The sequence below is a fragment of the Helianthus annuus genome, chromosome 10 (genome assembly GCF_002127325.2).
Source record: "Helianthus annuus cultivar XRQ/B chromosome 10, HanXRQr2.0-SUNRISE, whole genome shotgun sequence".
Classification (NCBI taxonomy): Eukaryota; Viridiplantae; Streptophyta; class Magnoliopsida; order Asterales; family Asteraceae; genus Helianthus; species Helianthus annuus.
The window spans coordinates 42,273,358-42,299,353 of record NC_035442.2 but is presented as its reverse complement, the minus strand read 5'-3'; the positions used below and the strand labels follow the sequence as shown (position 1 = coordinate 42,299,353).

Genomic DNA, 25,996 nt, shown 5'->3' with positions numbered 1-25,996 from the left:
CCTAAACTTGTATGCTCCATATCAAATAATCTTCTCAACGATGTGCTTCCTCTTTTCATCAAATTCAAGAGCTTTTTACTTCGGTTGTGATCAAACGATGAAAACGACGAACGTATTGCAGCCCCCGTCGAAGATAATGAATATGAAGATGACGAACACGTTGTTGATGATGATGATGATGTGTTGTATTGACTCTTTTGGAGTTTTAAAAGTTGCCTGATCTTGTCTTTTTGAGCTTCTTTGTTGGTGATGAAGTATGAATCTTCATCTTCTTCTTCTATAATTTCAGACGCCATTAATGGAGGTTTAGTAATGTTGATGAAATGGATGTTTTAAGGGAACAATGAAAGAACCTCAAAGGTAAAATATTGAAATAATGGCCGGCAACATCAAAAGTTTATAAGTTAAATAACTATAAATTTATAATCGACTTTTGTAATTTAGTTGCTTGGCTATCAACTTTATGAACATTCTTTCGTTTGATTTTCGTAACAAACAAACCTTGGTTTTTAAACGATTTAATGAGAATAATTCGTTTTGATTTTAAAAGAACACCAGGTATACATTAACAACATGATTGATTGATTGTATTATCATTTAAGCAATTTATTATTGGGAAAATTACAAAATTGGTCATTGACTAACCCATTTTTCCAAAATAGCCATATGAAGCCTCTTTGGGGAGTTTTCTCCCAAGATGGTGTTGGTGCAAAAAGTGTTTAGCAATGGATAACATACTAGAAACATAACTCACAACAGATTAAAAATACTTTTGTGCAGACTAAAAACACGATTGACAAAATTGAAACATATGCACACTAAAAACACAATGGACAAACTTATAATATGCATGTACAGATTAAAAACAAAATAAACCTGAGCAAATAACATCATGTACGTACTAAAAAACCATGTACAACACAATGACGAACCAAAAACATAATTAACTAAAAGCCCCACTTAACAAGTAATTATTTTTTTCTAATTTTTATACATAAATGCCATACTTATAGTAAAGATAAAAAAAAAACATTCGTTACTATAGTGTGTTTTTTTAGAAAATAACGACATATAAAAATATTATAAAGGAACTATGTGTCTGACATGTGCATATTGACTATTCCATTTATACCTTTCGTGCATTCTTATACGTGAGTTGTGATGATGTTACGCTCCAAGATAATCTTAATCATCTAATTCCAAAATCAATCACCAAATTTCATCATTCCTTCTTAGGATTTTTTTTCTTTTTATTTTAATCCAACACTATACATCAATATCAATATCATTATCAAATCTTATATTTCAATTTTAATCCAACACTATACATCAATATCAATATCATTATCAAATCTTATATTTCAATTTTAATCCAACACTATACATCAATATCAATATCATTATCAAATCTTATATTTCAATTTTAGAAACTCCTATATTAAATCTGAAATGAAGTGCATTAAGATGTTTAATATTACAAGTAAACTATATTATTATTATTATTATTATTATTATTATTATTATTATCATCATCATCATCATCATCATCATCATCATCATCATCATCATCATCATCATCATTGGTGGGGTTCGGCTATAAAGTCTATTTTTTCTACAAAGTGTACAAAGTTATAAAACACCACAATTTCAGCCATAAAACACACTCAAACCCCATAAATAACCGAGTGAAGATAAAAAAAACACAATATCCAAACCCTAACAGTCCATAAAAACTTCAAACACACAATGGTAGAACTATGAATATAAAACACAACATGATAATCAACATAAAATACACTAATGTTATTCATTCAATAATCAAAGCCTTATCATCCAAACACACAACACAAAACCCACAAATATGGCGTTTTAGTATTCTTCATTTTGTTATTTGTGGGTTTTGATTGTGTTTTATGGTTGACATTATAGTGTTTTATAACTTTTTACACTTTGAAAGAAAAATGGACTTTGTAGCAAACTCTCACCCTCATTATCATTATCATTATCATTATTAATACAAAGTCGTGATGGATAGTGCTCGTAATTTTTTAAGTATTTATTTTCAATAATATTTTATTTAATATTCATTTATCTTTTTAATAATAAATAGTAATTTATGATTATTAGATGGTTTTTTATTAGTAATAGAGTAAACTTCCGTTTTGCTCCTTGTGGTTTGGTCACTTTAACGGTTTTGCCCCAAAACTTTAAAAATAGCCATTTTACTCCCTGATGTTTTGGTTTTGTTGCCAGTTTGCTCCCTACGGGGAGCAAAATGAAAAAACAAACAATTTGGATGGAGTTTGAGGCGGAGAGCAAACTGGCAAAAAAAAAAAAAAAAAACCGAAACATTAAGGAGTAAAATGGCTATTTTTAAAGGTTTGGAGCAAAACCATTAAAGTAACCAAACCATGGGGAGCAAAACGGAAGTTTACTCTTAGTAATATTTTATTTAGTATTGAACTTAATTTTTTAGTAATTACGTTTGTTAACTTTTTCTAAAAGTTCATCATCATCATCATCATCATCATCATCATCATCATCATCATCATCATCATCATCATCATCATCATCATCATCATCATCATCATCATCATCATCATCATCATCATCATCATCATCATCATCATCATCATCATCATCATCATCATCATCATCATCATCATCATCATCATCATCATCATCATCATCATCATCATCATCATCATCATCATCATCATCATCATCATCATCATCATCATCATCATCATCATCATCATCATCATCATCATCATCATCATCATCATCATCATCATCATCATCATCATCATCATCATCATCATCATCATCATCATCATCATCATCATCATCATCATCATCATCATCATCATCATCATCATCATCATCATCATCATCATCATCATCATCATCATCATCATCATCATCATCATCATCATCATCATCATCATCATCATCATCATCATCATCATCATCATCATCAATCATCATCATCATCATCATCATCATCATCCATCATCATCATCATCATCATCATCATCATCATCATCATCATCATCATCATCATCATCAATCATCATCATCATCATCAATCATCATCATCATCATCATCATCATCATCATCATCATCATCATCAATCATCATCATCATCATCATCATCATCATCATCATCATCATCATCATCATCATCATCATCATCATCATCATCATCATCAATCATCAATCATCATCATCATCATCATAATCATCATCATCATCACATCATCATCATCATCATCATCATCATCATCCATCATCATCATCATCATCATCATCATCATCATCAATCATCAATCATCCATCATCATCATCATCATCATCATCACATCATCATCATCATCATAATCATCATCATCATCATCATCATCATGCATATCATCATCATCAATCATCATCATCATCATCATCATCATCATCATCATCATCATCATCATCTATCATCATCATCATCATCATCATCATCATCATCATCATCATCATCATCATCATCATCATCATCATTCATCATCATCATCATCATCATCATCATCATCATCATCATCATCATCATCATCATCATCATCATCATCATCATCATCATCATCATCATCATCATCATCATCATCATCATTCATCATCATCATCATCATCATCATCATCATCATCATCATCATCATCATCATCATCATCATCATCATCATCATCATCATTCATCATCATCATCATCATTCATCATCATCATCATCATCATCATCATCATCATCATCATCATCATCATCATCATCATCATCATCATCATCATCATCATCATCATCATCATCATCATCATCATCATCATCATCATCATCATCATCATCATCATCATCATCATCATCATCATCATCATCATCATCATCATCATCATTCCAAGTTATTTGCCCGTGCATTGTGATGGTACGTTACCACGGGCATTGAATCGGTATCGGTTTGGTTCGTTACAGTACCGTACGATTCATGCACTTGGTATAGAAATTAACTCCTGTTTTACATCGACTGAAAATGATAAAAACGAACACGACTACCGACAGCGATATTGTTCGAACGATATCGATCGGTTCAGATTGTCATGGTATTGGTACCAATATTCATTACCGACAAAGTTGTATAAATGAAAATCTTTTGAAAACGAAAATGATAAAAATGAATACATGTATCGGTACCGATGTTGTTTGGTACGATGTGCCAGCGATTCGATATCAGTTTATCGAAAGAAAAAACAATAAAAATAAATACAGGTACCGAACCGATGTTGTTCGTTTGGTTCACTAAGATAGTGGCTCGATATCTGTTATCAAACAAGAAACCATAACATTGGTACCGGTACCGGTATTGATATTTGTTTTTATTGTTTTCGATTGATGTAAGGTTTCTATTTCGATTACTATAACGAGTGTCGATATCATATCGAATCAAATAGATACGGACCAAATCCCCGCCGCGAAGCACGGGGGAATATTATTAGTTTATATATAGTTAGTGGAATATCATTTTTATTCTTGTCAATGCATATATATATAGGAGAATGATCCGTTAGGAACCACCCTTTATTACGAGAACAACGAGAATCAGTGTGAACACAACCAAAAATACCCAAAAAAATCTAAAAAACACAGAATTTTTTTTCTTATAAAAATCGCTACTTTTCGTTAATAAAAATTATTATTTTTTGGATACTAAAAGTAGCGGTTTTTATAAAAAAATATTAAAAAATTTTTGTGGGTTTTTTTTTAGATTTTTTAGGTTTTTTTGGGGTTTAGCTTTATGGTTTAGTTTTTAGCATTTAGCTTGGGTGGGGTGGGGGATGTTTAGGTTTTTTTTTTTTTTTTTTTTTTTTTTTTTTTTTTTTTTTTTTGGGGGGGGGGGGTAGGTTTTTTGGTTGTGGTAGTAGGTTTATTTTGTTGTGTTCACATTGGTTCTCGCATGAACACTACCCTATATATATATATATATATGTATATAGAGGCAGGTTAACGTACAATGGCTCTTATCGTACAAAATGTACGCGACCATCCAAGCAGTACGATATGTTGGACCGTGTTCCGACCCTAAACAGTCAGTTGAGAACGTTCATCTTCACATACGAAGGCAGAATCAACGTAAATGAAGTTACACAGCTATTCCTCTTTAATTTCTTCTCTTTTATTGCTTTCTGATTACAATTTGACAAAGTTTCGTTCCAACAACAATGTTCTAGGTCCGCTCCAATGTTCCCCACACAAATGAACACATCAGGTATATATAGTGTGGTGTGGTTCGCTTATATGGACTGCCGAATAAGCGAACCTACCAACTTGACAAATAAGCGAACCACCTGATGTCACATAAGCGAACCTATGACTAACCTATGACACATAAGCGGACCTGTTTCAACATATGTTCACAAAAGCGAACCTATCAACATAATACATGATTTTGACTTTCAAGACCCTATGTTGACCTATCTTGACCTAAGACTTAATGTAGACGAAGTCAACAAACATTCCGTGCACTAACAGACTCCCCCTTGGATGTTGTCGTAGTCTTCAGCTCCTGAGTCTTCAGTCTTGGTCTTTTCTCCAACTCTCTGTCTTCACATCATAAGTACTCTATCTTCTCAGGCTTCAGGATCATTACCTGACTCTAACTTCCATCTTCCCTTTGACTGTTGATCCAGACTCTCCCTTTCACAGACTCCCCCTCTTGATATGCTAGAATCTGAGAAATCTGGTTCAAGATTTTGCATTTAGCTTCCGTGGGAATGATGAAATACAAAACCTGTTTAACCTGCACATTCTCTACCTCAACATAAATTTCACAAATTTATAACAATTGAATTTAGTAAACTTACTGGTAGACATCATTTTCAACAAACATATTAGTTACATCAAGTTCAAATGAATAACCTTGATTAACTAAACACACAATCTTTCAAACCATTTATTATATGACATTCAAAGAATTTCAACACAGTTTCCCATTCCAATTAATCATGTTTAGCACTTAGTATTTTGAACATCAGCTCTTCAACATCAGTTGCCGAAAATCTTTTTGAATTTTTGTTTTTGAATGAAATGCAGTAAACAAATATATACAGATAATATTTTTGTGAGTTTGTGTAAGAGAATCATATCAGTTCATGAAACAAATCACTAGCACCGTTAAGCTTTAATCATATTAAGTTCTAAACGATTCACGTAGATTGACGATATATTTGTCCTTTTAAATTTTCACACAATTTTCAATCTATTCAGGATACGATTTAGATGTTTTAGAAACTTAACTCATTCATGTGTCCCACCTCTTAAATATACTCTCGTATCCAGAATCTCAATATTCAGTCTTACAGGTGAGTATACTATAATGATATCTGTATATAAATTAGGACATGCGAGAACTGAGGGATCTCAGGTCAATACTTCCGTATGCGCAGAGAGATATCGGTTTCGACTTTGGTATGTCCTCTTTAGAGGATCTTTTAGCTACAACAGATGATTATCAATTTTATTGTCTAATCAACTGAGGGCTAATGCTATGTTTCAAGCATTTAAAGCAAAGTATTATCCAGGGACTAGGTCAGAACTTCCATTCAGCAGAAGTCCCGGAATAATACCCCAGACATCATCGAGTATAAAAACCTAGTATATCAAAATACGAGACCTTTCAAACGAGATTTCAGGGGTTACCTATATATCCAAGTAGTGTTCCCCACAAATTTCGCAAGTTTGAAATTTTAGGTTTATATCCTGAATAAATCTACTAAATGTGCGAAAACCTATCGACATATCATTAGTGAAACCGTTTATCACATTTGACATTTCATTTCTTTAGCGTGCCGTGATAGTCCACTGATTTTCTCAACAAAACTCATTTTTGCTTTTTCAATGTGTTTGGTATTTTCAAATTTTCTAAATTTTTTTAAAAATTTTCTCCCCCTAAAATCAAAATATGTTTCAATTTTGATTTTCAAGGAAAATTTGAAAACTGTACAAATAAAATGACAAACTGATATCGAATCACTTCAATTCGCCATTCATTTGGCATAAACAATCAGAACTCCCCCTGACAACAAACTATTTTCCCTTTTAGATTTCAAAACACTTAAGTTTGTTTTAATCAAAATGGTTTTTCCGGAAAATTAGTTTTGTGTGTCATTTCACAAATTCGGGGTTCTTTCATCACATTGTTTTTCTTTAATCACTTAATAGATTTTACAATATTAGTTTTAAATCTCAAACATCACTTGTAGAAAATCAAGTACAACTTAATGTCCCTGATTTACCACATGTAAGTCGAAAAATCACCAAAGTGAAATTTCTCAAGAAATATGCCGATTCATGTTCCACGCTTACCAACCTGGGAACTCCGGCAAGTCAGGATTTTTCATTTAAACAAATTCACCCAAGCCTGACCAGCCTTTGGGTTGACAGTTTTTACCTCAACAACTGGCTCTTCTGGTTTTGACAAACCAGAATCGTTGCCTGAGAGTGGCTTGTCTGACTTTGATCTGTCAGATTCATCGCCGACACCTTTCTTTTTCTCTTTTCTCTCTTTTGTCCTCAGATTTGTATCTGATGAATTCATCTTTCTTGATTTTGCAATCGAGTGAGTTGATTCATCAGAACTCTTATTCAACCTGTCCGGTGAACCCGAAGACAAAATCTTTTCCAGATACTCTCTGGCCTTCTTCCTCTTCTTTTGCAGTCTGTCTTTTTGCCCCTGAGAAAGTTTTACTTTTGTTTCCTGAACTTTAGGTTCTTGAACCTTCTGTTCTTTGGGCTTGACGTTGACTGGTTTCTTTGCCATTTTCTGAGATTCAACCCTCGATCTTCCCTTAGATCTCATTGGGCAATCTCTGGCAATGTGGCCTTTTATTTGACATTCATAACACCTTCTCGTTTCAAATCTCTGGCTTTGGCAGTTAACAACAATGTGTCCTTGATAGCCACAAGTGTAACACACTCTGTTATTGTAACAATTCTCATTAAAATTAATAATTAGAATGATAATTAGTCAATAAGGAAACCCTAATTGAGACACCCAAATAATTCTGCACTAACCCTAAAATTTTCGAAACAATCGGAATCAGGATCAGGGCCCCTAAAACTCAGGGGGGTTAAACCCTAGTGGATATTTATCTTCTAATTTTGCTGTAGAAATGAAAATCATTCGTACATTTACTCAGCAAAGCTATCTGAGACACGAAACAACCTAGGCTAGGAAGTAGACCCGTCGCGCCACGCGACGGGTACACATATCTCTTTCGCGTGGCGCGAGGGGGAGCATTTTCCAGATATAAATAGGTGATGTTGGCACTTGAAATTTGCTGTTCATTCGACGTTCAAACTCGAATTATGCTCTGAGATATCATAAAAATCGTTCACAACACACACTAATATCAAAACGCTGCCGCAAAACAGGGTAATTACTCGATCGCTATTACGATTCATTTTCCGAGATCAATATATCCAAAGAATGTTTAAGTGCTGCCCACATTAGGGTTATACTTTGTCGTTCGTCGTTAATTCGATGAATGAGTTTAAGTATCGCACTTTGTCGTTCATTGTGAGAATTTGATCTTGTGAGTTATCGTAACTGCTGTATTGATCACTAACCCTGTTTTGTGTGCATTATTGTTGAAATTAGGTTAACAGGGCTAAATCATATTCTATCTATACTAAATCTGCAATGTGAGTCATTCTCTTTTTATCAATTATTTTACAATACTCCAAATCATTTTTCAGAGTTATAATTACAGTGATTAAGTTTATGTAATCACCAAATTACAGCCGGTATGTGGGGTATTGTGCACAATATTATTATTATTATTATTATTATTATTATTATTATTATTATTATTGTTTCCTTCACATTAGGTGGGCGAGCCTAAAGTGATATACGTCACTCATTGGGACAGCCAATGGTGATATGACCACAGTCACAGAGCTGGCCTGTGACAAATACCTATTCTTGAAAATTGGTTGATAATAAACATATGTAAAAACTCTTGATACTGTAAATTATAACAAAGGTGTCGTTTTCAGTAAATAGAATGATTCACTCAGTATTTCTCCGCTGACAAAACCTTTTTTAAACATGTTTCAGGTGATCTACTGTAAATCAGGAAAAGTGCTGAGGAGCATTTCAAGCTTAAAATAGTGGCTCAGTATAAAATAAAGAAATATGTTTTGAAATAAGGATTTATCACTAAAACTTATGCATTGTAAATTATCGGGGTTTATCCCGAATTGTGAAATAAAATAATCGGGAAAAGTTTTAGCTTTACAACGATCCTGATGTTAAAATTTCCGCTGCTAAAATCACATAAATAAATATCACGTGATTTCTGTCCCGCGGCTCCTGAAACGGGTCAAACCGGGTCGGGGGCCGTGACAGAAATAAGGTGGTATCAGAGCCACTGAGTTAAGCTAATTAAGTATTTAACAGATACTTAATCTTTCCTGATTACTGTTATGTGATTATGTGTTTTTAATTGACTATTTGTTAGTTACAGTATGGGTAAGCAAAAGTTGCAAGATATCTATCTTAAACTAGATAGGTCAGTCTACGAAGAGGGAAGTTCATCCAAAACTAAATTTTCAAAGCTCCCTACAATTCCTGAAGAAGGAATATTTGTGCGTAAAGCACAGTATGAAAATCCATTTTCTCCTAGAAAAAGGAATATGATTATTAAGAAAAGTAAGGAGCAAATCCGAGAAAAGAGGATTAAAAAGGAAACCCAGGAGATAATTAATAAATCACCGTGGGAAGATAAGTTAGATGAAAAATGGACAAATTTGTATATGCTAGCTACTGTAGCGGAAAATGCAAATCTTTAAAGTACTCTAAATCTAGTACTAGTACTTCTTAGTAAGTAGATAAATAAATCTGAGTGTGTTCTTTCTTGTATTTTGTACAAATAATGTGCAATAAAACTTTGATGTTTATTTGTTAAACTTTGTTCCAAAGTTTTAACTTAGCATTTCTGTGCATTTTGCATATATGCTACACAGCATGAGCGAGATATCTGAAGCTTTTCAGAACCTCAATCTGTACCCGGTGAATATAGAAGTTTCCCAAGAGTTTACTGGATACTTGGCTGATGTGGACCAACCTGTAGAATTCCATGCTCCACCTTTAACAAAGCCAAAACGAAAGAAAAAGAAGAATTATGTATGGGGTAGTCGTATTCGTAGGAAAAAGCCAGTTCCGAAACTTCCTAAAATAAACAACCCTTTAGAAAAAGAAAAAGAAATTGTAATCAAGGAGAGTTCTAAACAGCAAGAGATGGAAACTGAAGTTAGGAAAGATTCTAGGCAAATGGAAATACAGTTTGAGGAATATTCTAAGGAAATAGAAATGGAAGTAGGACAAGGTTCTAGACCAACTCAGATAGAAATCGGTGAAAGCTCCAATCAAAACCAAAACCAGGGAATAACTTTTCAGGATAAAATAGATTTTCTATTGGCAAACTGTGAAACTATTCAGCCTGTCAATACAAATGTTTTTACCTATCCTAGTGAAAATCCACTCCCTATGAATTTTGCACCAGCAATCCCAGACCCAATAGTCCACGCTTAACCTGTAGAAATGGAAGAATGGTGGACGAATGATTGGCAATTTCAAAATATTGTCAACGACCCTTATTCCTTCTTTCCGCAATTCGATCCAGAACCCCTACCTAATCCACCAATGAGCACTGAGAATATGGCTGAACTTCGCCATTTCGGTGAGGAGTTGATGGATGCAGGGAATAGAATCAGGGAGATAGGGGGACAGATTGCTTGGAAGTATGATGAAAGGGAAATGCGTATTTAGAACAACAAATGGTGAGGGATAGGAAGATGGTAAAACTATAGTTGTGTAATAAGTATAGTAAACAGTGAAATCAGTCTGTAACATAACACCAAATAAAACTTTGTAAAATATCTGTGTGTAGTGATGCATACTATAACGGATATGAAATGGAATCGAGAAATCGATAGTTTTGACTTTATGTGCATTATGAATTTTCTGAGTGTTTGTGTATAAATTGCTATTTATCAAGATACTAATTAATATATATTATCAGATGGCTAATAATGGTAATGAACCGGTAAATGAAGCTAATCAGTCAGAGCAACATCCAGGGGATCAATATATGACTAGACAAGATATTGAAAATATTGTTGCTCAAGGGATAGCCAATGCTATTCCAGCATTTGTTGCTGCTGTAAAAAGTCCAATCGAACCGCAACATATCATTCCTAGTAAACGTACTACTGAAGATAACTTCAGTAATAGTACAAACGGTGGCCATAATCATGTTAATCATGATAATGAATCCCAGCACACGCCGCTCCCTAAGAAACAGAAAGCTACAACACCTGGTTGCACTTTCAAAGAATTCCTTGCTTGTAAACCCACTAAATTTGCAGGCAATGAAGGGGCAACTACATCACTGCGTTGGTTTGAGAAAACCGAAGCAGTAATTGCAATAAGTAAGTGTGCCAAAGATGATCAGGTCATGTACGCATCGAATCTGTTTAAAGAAGGAGCACTGGAATGGTGGAACACTGTGTTACAAGCTAAAGGAAGAAATAGGGCTTATGCTATGACTTGGGAAGAATTCAAGAGTCTGGTAGAAAGAAAATTCTGTCCTGAGTATGAAAAGGAACAAATGGCAAATAAGTTCCTAACTCATTGGATGATAGGTGTGGATTGTCGTGGTTATACTTCAACATTCTTTGAATATGCTAGAGTAGTACCTAACCTGGCTTCGCCAGAATCGGTACTCATTTCTCGCTATATTTGGGGATTAATTAGCGAAATTCGAAATATCGTTAAGGCTGCGAGACCTCGCACTATTGACGATGCAGTAGAATTAGCTAACACCTTAACTGATGAACTGATACGCACACGAGACGAAGATAGGAAGAAGGAATTAGCTTAGAAAATTACCCAAGGATTTAGGATGGGTAATAGTAGTAATTTCAAGAAAAGAGGAGCAGGGCAATCTTCAGCACAGCCATTCTGCAAAATTTGCAAAAAGAAACATTTTGGAAAATGTAACAAACTTTGCAATTTTTGCAAAACAACAGGACATCGGGAAGAAAACTGCAGAAAGAAATCCATAATTTGTTACAATTGTGGGGAAGCCGGACATATCAAACCAGAATGTCCTAAGTTAGTTAACCCAGTAGACAACAAACCCAAGGCAGCTGAAGGAGCTACTAAAAAGAATGCCAGAGCATTCCAGCTAACTACTCAAGAAGCAGAGCTCATTCCGGGTACATTTCTAGTTCACAACGTTTATGCAAAAGTATTATTTGACTCTGGTGCAAACCAAAGTTTTATAAATACTTCATTCTGTCAAGCTCTTAAGTTACCTTTAACTACGTTAGGCAGATTTTTACAGTCGAAACTGCAGATGGGAATTCAGTCAAAATCAATCAGGTTTTGCAAAAAGTGGAAATAGAACTCTCAGGTCATAAATTTGTTGCAAACCTATTACCTATGAAATTAGCCGAGTTTGATGTTGTGTTAGGAATGGATTGGTTAATAGCCAACCATGCTCAAATCATTTGTGATAGAAACTCTATAGAAATTCAAACACCTACTGGAGAGATAATTAAGATTTCAGGAGATAAACCTCGAAAGCCACTGAAGTTCATATCAGCAATGAAAGTTGCTAATTATGAACGGAAACAAGGAATAGTATATATGATTTCAGTAATCATTTGTACTAAAGGTAAGGAACTTAAGGAAATCCCTGTAGTCTCAGAATACCCAGATGTATTTCCAGAAGATTTACCTGGGTTACCACCAGATAGGGAGGTAGAATTTAGGATTCATCTAATTCCAGGAACTACACCGATAGCCAAGGCACCCTATCGACTAGCTCCTACCGAAATGCTAGAATTAAAGAAGCAATTAGATGAATTACTAAGCAAAGGATTTATACAACCTAGTTCATCCCCTTGGGGTGCACCAGTGTTGTTTGTGAAAAAGAAAGATGGAGCGATGAGAATGTGTATCGATTATAGAGAATTGAATAAGGTTACAATTAAGAATCGATACCCATTACCTAGGATTGATGATCTTTTCGATCAATTACAAGGCGCTAAATATTTTTCTAAGATAGACTTGCGCTCCGGATATCATCAATTAAAGGTTCAAGAAGAAGACATACCTAAAACTGCTTTTAGAACTAGGTATGGACATTATGAGTTTACAGTCATGCCCTTTGGATTAACAAATGCACCTGCAGCATTTATGGACATGATGAACAGGATCTGTAAACCATATTTGGATAAATTTGTAATTGTTTTCATAGACGATATACTTATTTATTCAAAAAGTCAGGTCGAACATTGCCAGCACTTGCATGCACTCTTAACTTTGTTAAGAAAAGAAAAGTTGTACGCTAAATTCTCAAAGTGTGAATTTTGGCTACAAGAAGTGCAATTCTTAGGACACATGGTGAATCACGAAGGTATTCACGTAGATCCTGCTAAGATAGAAGCAATTACCAATTGGAAGGTTCCGCAAACTGCAATGGAAATTAGAAGTTTTATAGGATTAGCTGGATATTATAGACGGTTTATTAAGGATTTTTCCAAAATAGCTGTACCATTAACTAAGCTAACCTGTAAAGCCACTAAGTTTGAGTGGGGACATAAACAAGAAGAAGCCTTCAGAATTCTAAAGCAGAAATTAACTAATGCTCCAATCTTAGCCTTACCAGAAGGAACAGAAAATTTTGAGGTATATTGTGATGCTTCAAAATTAGGATACGGATGTGTGTTGATGCAACGCAAAAAGGTAATTGCGTATGCTTCCAGACAATTGAAGAAGCACGAGGAAAACTACACGACTCATGATTTAGAATTAGGAGCTATAGTTTTTGCCCTTAAGATATTGAGACATTATCTGTATGGAAGTAAGTTTACTGTTTATACAGATCATAAGAGTTTAAGGTATATATTTGGGCAAAAAGAGTTAAACATGAGGCAAAGAAGATGGATGGAAATCCTGAGTGATTACGACTGTGATATTCAATATCACGAAGGAAAGGCAAACGTAGTCGCAGACGCCTTAAGTCGTAAGTATCATGAGAAGCAAAGGCGAGTCCGTTCTCTTAGAATAAATCTACAAGTAGATTTAATGGAACAATTGAAAGAAATTCAGGAAACGGCAATCAAGGACGATGCCGAAGGAATGAAAGGTTACCTAAAAGAATTAGAACAAGGAAAGGATGGAATCTGGAAATTTCATAACAGCAGAATTTGGGTACCTAAACAAGGAAATTTAAGATCAAAGATTTTAGAGGAAGCTCATAAATCTAGATATACTATACACCCAGGAAACAATAAGATGTACCAAGATTTAAGAAAGAATTTTTGGTGGATAGGAATGAAAAAGGATATAGCCGAATACGTATCTAAGTGTTTAACCTGTTCACAAGTTAAAGCCGAACATCAAAAACCCTCAGGTCTACTACAACAGTTAGAAATACCGGTATGGAAATGGGAACTCATAACAATGGACTTTGTTACTAAGTTACCCAAGACCAGAAAAGGTAATGATGCCATTTGGGTAATCGTGGATCGATTAACCAAATCAGCTCATTTTCTACCAATAAAGGAAACCTTTAGTATGGAAAGGTTAGCCAAATTGTATGTGGATGAAATAGTATCCTTACATGGAGTTCCACTCTCCATTGTATCGGATAGAGATAGTCGTTTCACTTCCCGTTTCTGGACAAGTTTCCAAGAATCAATGGGAACCCGACTCAATCTAAGTACCGCATATCATCCACAAACGGACGGACAAAGTGAAAGGACGATCCAAACTCTGGAAGACATGCTCCGAGCATGTGTAATTGACTTTGGAGGTAATTGGGATAACCATTTACCATTAATTGAATTCTCCTATAACAATAGTTATCACTCAAGTATCGAAGCCGCTCCCTTCGAAGCACTGTATGGACGCAAGTGCAGAACACCCGTATGTTGGGCGAAAATAGGAGAAAGTCAATTATCAGGTCCGGAAATTGTGCAAGAAACCACAGACAAGATAACTCAAATTAAGGAAAGATTGAAAACAGCCAGAGATCGCCAGAAAAACTATGCAGACAATCGTCGCAATCTACTCGAATTCCAGATAGGAGACAAAGTACTTTTAAAAGTATCTCCTTGGAAAGGAGTAGTACGATTCGGTAAGAAAGGAAAACTGAGTCCAAGATATGTTGGACCCTTCCCAGTGATTCAACGAATCGGACCAGTTGCTTATCGTTTACAACTACCAGAGGAACTAGCTGGAGTACATGATGTATTTCATGTATCCAATCTTAAGAAATGTCTATCAGACGAATCCTTGGTAGTACCTCTTCAAGATGTGGAGGTAAATGAAAAGCTGAAATTCATAGAGAAACCCTTACAAATAGAAGATAAGAAAATCAAGTTCCTCAAACACAAGCGACTAGTACTGGTGAAAGTCAAATGGAATTCAAAGAGAGGACCAGAATATACTTGGGAACTAGAGTCAGAAACGAAGCGGAAATACCCTCATCTATTTCAATAAATCTTGAGGACGAGATTTTTCTTAAGGTGGGGAGGATGTAACAATTCTCATTAAAATTAATAATTAGAATGATAATTAGTCAATAAGGAAACCCTAATTGAGACACCCAAATAATTCTGCACTAACCCTAAAATTTTCGAAACAATCGGAATCAGGATCAGGGCCCCTAAAACTCAGGGGGGTTAAACCCTAGTGGATATTTATCTTCTAATTTTGCTGTAGAAATGAAAATCATTCGTACATTTACTCAGCAAAGCTATCTGGGACACGAAACAACCTAGGCTAGGAAGTAGACCCGTCGCGCCACGCGACGGGTACACATATCTCTTTCGCGTGGCGCGAGGGGGAGCATTTTCCAGATATAAATAGGTGATGTTGGCACTTGAAATTTGCTGTTCATTCGACGTTCAAACTCGAATTATGCTCTGAGATATCATAAAAATCGTTCACAACACACACTAATATCGAAACGCTGCCGCAAAACAGGGTAATTACTCGATCGCTATTACGATTCATTTTCCGAGATCAATATATCCAAAGAATGTTTAAGTGCTGCCCACATTAGGGTTATACTTTGTCGTTCGTCGTTAATTCGATGAATGAGTTTAAGTATCGCACTTTGTCGTTCATTGTGAGAATTTGATCTTGTGAGTTATCGTAACTGCTGTATTGATCACTAACCCTGTTTTGTGTGCATTATTGTTGAAATTAGGTTAACAGGGCTAAATCATATTCTATCTATACTAAATCTGCAATGTGAGTCATTCTCTTTTTATCAATTATTTTACAATACTCCAAATCATTTTTCAGAGTTATAATTACAGTGATTAAGTTTATGTAATCACCAAATTACAGCCGGTATGTGGGGTATTGTGCACAATATTATTATTATTATTATTATTATTATTATTATTATTATTATTATTATTATTATTATTATTAGTATTATTATTATTATTGTTTCCTTCACATTAGGTGGGCGAGCCTAAAGTGATATACGTCACTCATTGGGACAGCCAATGGTGATATGACCACAGTCACAGAGCTGGTCTGTGACAAATACCTATTCTTGAAAATTGGTTTGATAATAAACATATGTAAAAACTCTTGATACTGTAAATTATAACAAAGGTGTCGTTTTCAGTAAATAGAATGATTCACTCAGTATTTCCCCGCTGACAAAACCTTTTTCAAACATGTTTCAGGTGATCTATTGTAAATAAGGAAAAGTGCTGAGGAGCATTTCAAGCTTAAAATAGTGGCTCAGTATAAAATAAAGAAATATGTTTTGAAATAAGGATTTATCACTAAAACTTATGCATTGTAAATTATCGGGGTTTATCCCGAATTGTGAAATAAAATAATCGGGAAAAGTTTTAGCTTTACAACGATCCTGATGTTAAAATTTCCGCTGCTAAAATCACATAAATAAATATCACGTGATTTCTGTCCCGCGGCTCCTGAAACGGGTCAAACCGGGTCGGGGGCCGTGACAGTTATCATACCTCTTCTCTCTTTCATATCGTATACCATTATCATACCACACATTTAGATCATAGCATTGAGTTGCCTTGTGGTAGTCATCACTCCTCCGAAAAGCTGGATTTGACTTTGAAGCACTGTGGTCAAACCTGCACCACTTATTACCAACTATTTTTGAGTTTCGATTTTTATTTTTTTTTGATTTTTTATTGTGATTGGATGATTGATCTGATGAACTTTTATTTTCTTTTTGAAAATTTTTCGATTTTTTATCTTTTTGTTTCTGTTCCACACTCTTCTTTACAGGTTTTTGCGTTGAGCATTCACCTTTCTCAGTAGAATGTAAAACAATATTTTTAAACATTTCATTTAATTTCAAAAATGTTTTTCTTTTTTCTTCTTTTTCTTTTTCATCATCAGATTTGTCATCACAATCTTCAATTTTGACTTTGTCAAAATTTGTGACATTGTCACTTATTGGAACTGAATTGATCGGTTTTGGACAGGGAAAATTCAAACTATCTGTTGCAGTCACAAAACCTTTCAATTTCTTTTCAAGTTCATCAATCTTGTTTCTTGAATTCTCAGCTTCTTTTTCAAGCTGAGATATTCTTTCAAGATGAGACTTGATTGATTTTTTATTCACAATTTTGTTTTCTTCAAGAACAGATTTTTCTTTTTCCAAAACTCTTATCTGATTTTGAAATTCTGTTTCTTTTTCTTTTAAAACTTTATTTTCTAATTTGATCCAAGAAACATTTTCATTTTCACTTTTAACTTTTACAAAATCTTTGTTTTCTAATGTCAAACTTTCAATATTTTTCAAAAGTTTGTCATTTTCAGATTTTAGTTTTTCACAGTTCAAGCGCAACTCCAGAATCTGTTCATCAGCAGCTTTCTTTTCATCTTTCAAAATTCGAATATCTTCTGCCAGTTTCTTTTCCTTCTGAACAATCTCATAGACTGATGTGTCTTCTTCAAACTCTTTCTTAATCACTGTTTCAGATTTCACAGATACAGGCTTTACAGATTCTTCTTTCTTTGAAATTATTTCCTCAAACACCTGCTGTTTTTCAGAAATAGCTTCTTTCACAACTTCTTCAGTCATCACAACTTCACATTTTGTTTTACTTGAAATCTGCTCCTGCTCAGAATCTGAATCACCATGATCAAATATTGGCATGTTCTCAGCTTCTTGATCACCATTCACTGCCAACTGATTACCAGTAGCAACTTCTTCATCATGATCACCAGCACTACTAGGATCTGCTTCATTGTCATTTAAAGTTTCATCTTTTTCTTTTACATTCTCTTTGTCACCTCCCCACCATTTTCTCTGTAAAGCTTCTTCTTCTTCAGCAATACATTCAACTAGAGCTTCCTCACTAAGAGTTTTATCATCAATAGCAATGTTTCCTTCAGGATCAAGATAACATTCTCTATTGACATCCCATCTTTTCGCCATCTTAGCTTCATAGTAAATACGAGAAATACGCATCATCCTCCAGTGAGCTCTCTGTTTTCTGTATGATAATTTTTGTTCTTCTGTTCTTGTATCTTTGAAAGGTTTTATTTCATCCATCTTGTACATTCCTGAAAAATCAGCAAAACACTTAAAAAAATCTCGAAGTTTTTGAACGATATGACAAATGAGCGAAACAATAGTTGTCCAAATAAGCGAAACTATAGTTGTCCGAATAAGCGAAACTGTCAATTGTCCGTTCGAGCGAACCTACTTAATGTCTGTTCGAGCGAAAGTGTCTGATGTCCATTCGAGCGGAACTATCTGATGTCCGTTTGAGCGGATCTACAAGGTTCAAATAAGCGGAAATCAAATGTCTAAATAAGCGGACCAGGTATTGTCCGGATGAGCGGACCAGGTTCGAGCGGATCTACTATGTTCGTTCGAACGGATCTCCTATGTTCGTTCAAGCGAATCTAGTATGTTTGTTCGAGCGGATCTCCTCAGTTACTATGGTCCGAATAAGCGAACCATCAAGATATTACGAGCTAACCTATGATTTTCGAGCGGATCTATCGATGTCCGTAAAAGCGGATCTCACTTTTTACCCAATTTTAATCATTTTTAACCCGAGTTTTAACCTAAAACTTTCTAGGGTTTGTTAATTGTATATTCCGCACGTAATACTCAAAAATCAGACAATTTCAACCGTAGGAACCACTTTAAATCGAAAAAGTATAAGAGAAAGTGAGTAGAAATCAGGGAATTCGGTAGAATCAAGCTGTAGTAGTATGAACTCCTCGTCCTGAGCTCTGATACCACTTGTTGGACCGTGTTCCGACCCTAAACAGTCAGTTGAGAACGTTCATCTTCACATACGAAGGCGGAATCAACGTAAATGAAGTTACACAGCTATTCCTCTTTAATTTCTTCTCTTTTATTGCTTTCTGATTACAATTTGACAAAGTTTCGTTCCAGCAACAATGTTCTAGGTCCGCTCCAACGTTCCCCACACAAATGAACACATCAGGTATATATAGTGTGGTGTGGTTTGATTATATGGACTGCCGAATAAGCGAACCTACCAACTTGACAAATAAGCGAACCACCTGATGTCACATAAGCGAACCTATGACTAACCTATGACACATAAGCGGACCTGTTTCAACATATGTTCACAAAAGCGAACCTATCAACATAATACATGATTTTTACTTTCAAGACCCTATGTTGACCTATCTTGACCTAAGACTTAATGTAGACGAAGTCAACAGACATTCCGTGCACTAACACGATATGGTGCGAATTCACTCTTGAACATGAGATTTTGCTAAAAAAACCAACATGCGAAATTGCTTTATATACCAACATGCGCTTTCATCATATTTACCAACATGCGAAATTGCTACCAAAAAAATACCAACATGCGATTTCCAATGTGTTTTTTTATAACATGCGATTTCACTCTATCGTACGATCGTACGATAAGCCCTATTGTACGTTACACTTTATATATATATATATATATATATATATATATATATATATATATATATATATATATGTAGGGATAGGTTCATGTGAGAACCCTCTAAAACTACAAAAATCGTGAGAACTCCTACTTCCTGTGTGATTTTTTCAACCAAATTTTGCAAAAAGGTAGATTAACATCTAACTAAGACATCCGTGAAAAAAAATTGGAAAAAGATTACAAGCCAACACTTATTCGACATGTAAGTTCGATTTATGTTGGTGTAAACGACTGATGATGTCAGCAGCCCAGAACGTTTGGACGGTGTAAATTTTATCTACACCACCATAAGAAGTCACATACATAATTTTTTATTTTTTTTATTTTTATATTAGAAAAAAGTGACATAAAAAATAAAATTTTTGTCAAATTTTTTTTTTCAAAAAAGTTTTGTATCAAAAAGTTCTCGAGTTCTTGTATGAAGATATGGTTCCTATTTGAACATTCCCATATATATAGGGGACCGCTAGAATGAGAACCACCTCGAGTTGTAAGAACCGCGAGAACCACACCGTACGGGGCGAGGTGGACCAATTTTTTTTTTTCAAAAACGTAGATGCATGTATTATAAACACATTCGTAAAAAAAATTTAAAAAAAAATGCCGTACGTGTAGTTTTTTACACCACAAACTTGTGGTGTAAAAAACTACACGCACGACATTTTAAAATTTTTTTTTTATGAATGTGTTTATAATACATGCATCTACGTTTTTGAAAAAAAAAATTTGGTCCACCTCGCCCCGGATCAAGTAGTTCTCGCGGTACTTACAACTCGAGGTGGTTCTCATTCTAGCGGCCACCTATATATATATATATATATATATATATATATATATATATATATATATGGGAAGGTTTAAATGAGAACACTCAATTTTTGTAAGAACCATGAGAACAAATCTCAACCACTCATCTTTATCCCTTGTGTTTTGATGAAAAGGGTAAATTAGTAATTATACAATTCTGTTTTATATTATAATCGTCATTTCTAAACAAACCCATATCTGAAATTGTGACAATCCGAACTTTCAAGGTCAATGTCAGTGTCTCTTAGTCATGCGATCCTGTTTCTTGTTATTCCTCGTTTGTATGCCTTGCGATGATAAAAACTAGTAAACACTTGTAACTGGAATGTAACTGCTAATTGCTAAATGTATAACGTGATTAGATATGCCTACTTATGTGTCGAATAGCTAATTTTAGGAACTAACATTGTTAGCACTTTGGGCCATAAGTCGTTGGGCCACATTAGTGAGCTAACACATGGTTAACATTTCACTCCGGCCCAAACTAACACAAACCGAGCCCAACCGATCTCATGTGTATTTTGATTAAATTAGGCCCGGTTGTGTTAACAAGATAAATTAGGCCCGGTTTGTATATTTTGATTAAAAAGGGTTCGGCCCACTTGTTTAACGAATTGGCCCTATATGTATTTGTACGTAACCTCCTCACATCATACACAATCAAAGTTATCGAACCCTATTCTCCTTACTTGCGGACGACAGACGATACCCCCCCTCATGATAGCATCTCGTTTGGTCGAAGTTTGGTTAGTGGCTTCATACTTGTCCAAACTCTTATGTTAGGATCGGAGGCTGTTGTGATTGTGTTTGTTTGTATAATTTGAACAAATTAACAAAAATGAACAGAGTTTAAGTGCAGCGGAAATGAACAACAAACTTTGTAAACACAATCAAAGAAGAAAATAATTTGATAAACAAATGCTTCACATTAAGTCAAATGATTGAATTACAAAGCAAATGATTACAAGCATGCTTATAAAACTAAGCCCCCCCTCAGCCTGATGCTCCAAGGTTAATTGCACAAGATGAAAGGATTAGACATGAGAAGAATAACTCGCTCAGTCAATCAAATGTAATAGTACAGGGTACTGTTACATTTATAGGCAAACCAAACCACTGAGGCATCTCAGCTGACGTCACCATGAAAGTGACATCTAACAACCTAACAACCTGTGAACACTGTTCTATACAAACTACTGATGTCTAACAACTGATTATCAGTAAAATACAAAACATAGGAAAACTACTGCTTCACTTTCCACTGATGTAGCCTGAGCACTGATGTTGAGCATCAGTGTTTTCTTCAAAGGTGATCAGTCCTTGAATGGGTAGTGCTTGCGCCTTCAGCAGTACTTAAGAGAGATCAGTAGATAGAGCGTCAGTGTTTGTCTTCAGCAGTCTTTAGAGTTTCATCAGTGTTTGGGTCATCAGTTGTTCTATTGAGCAGTACTTGAGATCTATCAGCTGTTAGATAACCAATGTCAAGGGGAAAGCTTAAAGTAAACAGCTGCTTATTGTGAATCCACTGTAGTGATTCGGTTTTGGCTTTCATTATCTGTTCCTCTAGTAGGGTTCAATCCCAACAATCTCCCCCTGGAACAGATAATGCCAAAACCCTTCATTATTCTGGATCTTTATTTCTCATCAGAAGTTCCTTAGCTTGTCTTTTAAATTCCACTTCAAAATCCTTGGAACTTGAGTCATCCTCATCCCTACACAGTGTAAGTTCAAGGAGATCCTGCAAATCTTCAACACCAAGACCTAGTGCTTCTTTCCTTGATATGTACTTCACCTCACCATTGGATCTGACCAGGGTCAATACGTGGGTCTTTTGATCAGACATCCACTTTAGTACTTTTAAACCCAATGGGTTTCTTGGGGGAGATTTATTCAAAGATGAGTTTGGAGATGTTGGTCTTGTGAACAGTTGTAAGCTATCAGACATTTGCTTGAAGGCCATTTCAATGACATCATTTGCTGCAGCTATGTCTTCTGCAGTCTCCTTTTCAATCTGCTCTTGTCTCTTTTGTTGATCTGGCTCAATGTCTGATATTTCTGCTGAGTCATTTGGTGATGCAGGTTTGGTTAATACCTTTTTGGCAAGGTCTTGAAGCTTAGCTGATCTATCTTCTTTTAGATCCATTTTCTTGATGGCTTCTGTGAAGTACTCAGCTTCTTTTTCTTTTGCTTCTTCACTGGTCAGCAGTTTTTCTTTTTCTTGGTTTGCCACAAGGATAGGATTATCTGTTGATGTGAGCAGTGTTTTAAGATCATCAATCTGTTGTTCTAGCATTTTGTAGTCAGGCCTCTTCGGAGTGTCTGAGACAGTTATCCTCCTTTTCTTAAGCCTTTCATAAGTTTCATCAGTGTACTGCTTTGTCCATTTTGCTATGGCAATGGCAGTGTCCACCTTTGCATCCACCAGTTCTTGCTTCTTTCTTTTATACTCAGATGTGAGGTCAGCAATGAGCTTTTTGTATTTGGTCCAATTTGGAGCTGTCATCTTCTTTCTTGGATCATTTTTAATTCTTTTAATCCTGTTTGCCTCATGCTTTAGAGCAACTATTGGCCATTCTTCAAATTTTTTTTCTTCAGTAGGATAGAATTTTTCTTTCATGATATAAGCAAGATATTCTTTTCTTATTTTATTTCGTTGATCTGCCTTTTCTTTGCTTAGATCTTGTGCATAATCTTCCATCTGCTTAACTTTTGTGAGCAAGAATTCCAATTTTTCAGAGATGGCTTCGTCAATCTGTCCTTCACATTCAATCTTGGCTCTTATCTTAGCCTGCCTTGCTTTGAGCTCAAGATATTTATCCATGTCTTCTGGGACTATGAAGCCTATGAGTGAAGGGAATCTTCTGTTTGAAGGATCATCCTCAGTGTAGAACTATCTCATCTCACTTTTTATAGCTTCTAGTTCCAGTGGATATTTTGCAGCAATGGGATCATATTTGTCCTCATTTGCCTGAGTAATTTTTCTTTTTCTGGTGTAAAGCTTTGTTGGTTGTGATGTAGGAATGGTGAGAGCAGTGGTGGATGGTTGACTAACAGTTGTTAAAACAACAGGTGTTTCAACCACTGTTGTCATTACAACTACTGATGTGTCAGCAGGTGTCTTCTGCTTTTGAGCAGGGGTTGAAATGGCAGTGGTTTGAGTAGTGGAAGGTGTCCGACTAACAGCTGTTGAAACAACTGGTGCCTCAACCACTGTTGTCATTACAACAGATGTTGAAACATCTATTGTCTTCTGCTTTTTGGCAGGATGGGATGGTGGGGTGGCTGTTTTCGGTGGTGAATTTGTTTGATCTTATTTGTGTGTATTCTTGGTTAGCATAGTTGCATGGTATGTTTTATATGTATGAGAAAGTCATGATATGTTCTTGCATCTTGATAGATGTTTAGGTATAGCAGACTTATTATAATTCTTGATCACTGTTACATGCTGAACGAATAACAAAGGAAGGACTGAGATTATAATGATCTGTGTAGTGTTTGTTGATGTGTGTTGTCGTAGATGGTTATCATGGGAAATTAGATGTTATGTTGCTCGCATACTAGATGATTTAGGAAGGTGTGTTATTGAATTTGTTTGATGATACTGATCATATGTGATGATTTAGCGAATGTGCCATGCTTATGAATTTGATATGTGAACTAATGGATCAGTAGGTTAGAAATTAAAGTAATGGTTACCATGCTAATTTTGGGCTGCACATGTTCCAGGTATTGATGGGCTGCACAACAAATAACGTTTTCTTGGGGTTGGGCCTAACGTAATAAACTGTTAACGTGCAACTTGTTTGGGCCTAATGCAATAATTAGGCCGCAATCTCTAATTGAAGCACATCACTGGGTCGGGTAACATAAACTGAATATGGGTTGCACACCGAGCCCAGATACGCGAACACACATCGAACTGACTTGGGCTTGGTCGGGCGGGCTGCGATGTTTAGTTAAGTTAGCTGGGCCAGAATCAGTTGGGCCGTGCAACCCATGAGGTATGTTATAGATTGTTAAATGTAGTTGGAACTTGGGGGTTTGGAAAGGAGGCTTGTATGTGATCCGAATGTCTATTGTATGGATAATCTGTGATAACTTGTATGGTACCATTTCGATGCTACTTGTGAATTATGGTGTATGAGATACGTATAATGGTTCACGTGTTAGATAAGCAACATTTAAACACGTTATGAGTAATACATGATTCCTAGGTGCTATGTGTTATATGATTGTGTATGTGAGTATACGTGAATACGAGCCTAATGTTAAAATGAAATTAATAATAGGGCGTGGTCGGTTTTAATAACTAAAACAAGTGAAACACTCTGCCGAGCACACCAAGGTGAGTTCACTGCTCTTTTTCAAGCATGCATCCCGGGGAGGGATATCGGGTAACGTTCCGGGGAGGAACGTCAGGTTAATGGGATGTTTGTTATTACACTCATTGTCTATCACATAAGACCCCTTACATCTACTGATAGTTGCCGGGGAGGCAACAAGGTTATTAGTTGATAGCGCTTAGGTTTGGCACCCTCACACCGTACCGGGGAGGACGGGCGTGAACTAATTTCCTTAAAGAATGACCAATGTTTTGATTGACACATTGGGGTTGGGCAAATACATCTTGTAGCCATCTGCGGTAATCGAGTTAGTAACAACATCAAATCAAATTATTGAACTATTGAACTGTTGAACTGTTTTATACACATACCTGGTAACTAAACGCGTTAACAAAATTTTAAACTCACCAGCGTTGTCTGACACACTTGTCTGCATGCTTGTAGGTCGTTAGATGTCTTGGATTGGAACTTGCTGTCTGGAGTAGCTGGAGTGGTCATGGGTCGACTGGAGGGATTCATGTGCTTGAACTATTGATATCATACATTGGTTTTTGAAACAGTTGAACATTGGTTTACTATTTGCTTCCGCTGGACATGTTGGTTTTCATTTAAACTCGTTGATGGTATTTTACATTAATAATTAAGGATTTTATTTTGAAACTTGTACGCGTTCAATATAATTAGTGGCTCGTTATTGGTACGTCACATGCCTAACAGGGACATTCCCTAGGTGGTATTTTGGGGGTGTGACAGTTTGGTATCAGAGCCACTGGTTA

At 35.5% G+C, this 25,996-nt stretch overlaps 1 protein-coding gene across 1 annotated transcript; it reads right to left on the bottom strand.

Moving 5' to 3' along the window:
* Positions 1-640: 640 nt before the first annotated feature.
* LOC110882395 lies at positions 641-23,698 on the bottom strand. Its single transcript, XM_022130427.1, has 4 exons — positions 23,540-23,698; positions 22,741-23,311; positions 17,950-18,670; positions 641-737 (listed from the first exon to the last, which is right to left on the bottom strand). The coding sequence occupies exons 1-4, from the start codon at positions 23,696-23,698 to the stop codon at positions 641-643; spliced, it is 1,548 nt and encodes a 515-aa protein (XP_021986119.1).
* Between the last annotated feature and the right edge of the window lie 2,298 nt (positions 23,699-25,996).

Coding starts and splice junctions, on each gene's coding strand:
- LOC110882395 (XM_022130427.1), bottom strand. CDS start 23,698: ATGGATAAATATCTTGAGCTCAAAGCAAGGCAGGCTAAGATAAGAGCC. Junction 18,671..22,740: donor TCCCCCAAGAAACCCATTGG/GTTTAAAAGTAC, acceptor CTGATTTTTCAG/GAATGTACAAGATGGATGAA. Junction 738..17,949: donor GCTGATGAACAGATTCTGGA/GTTGCGCTTGAA, acceptor TTATGTTTCTAG/TATGTTATCCATTGCTAAAC.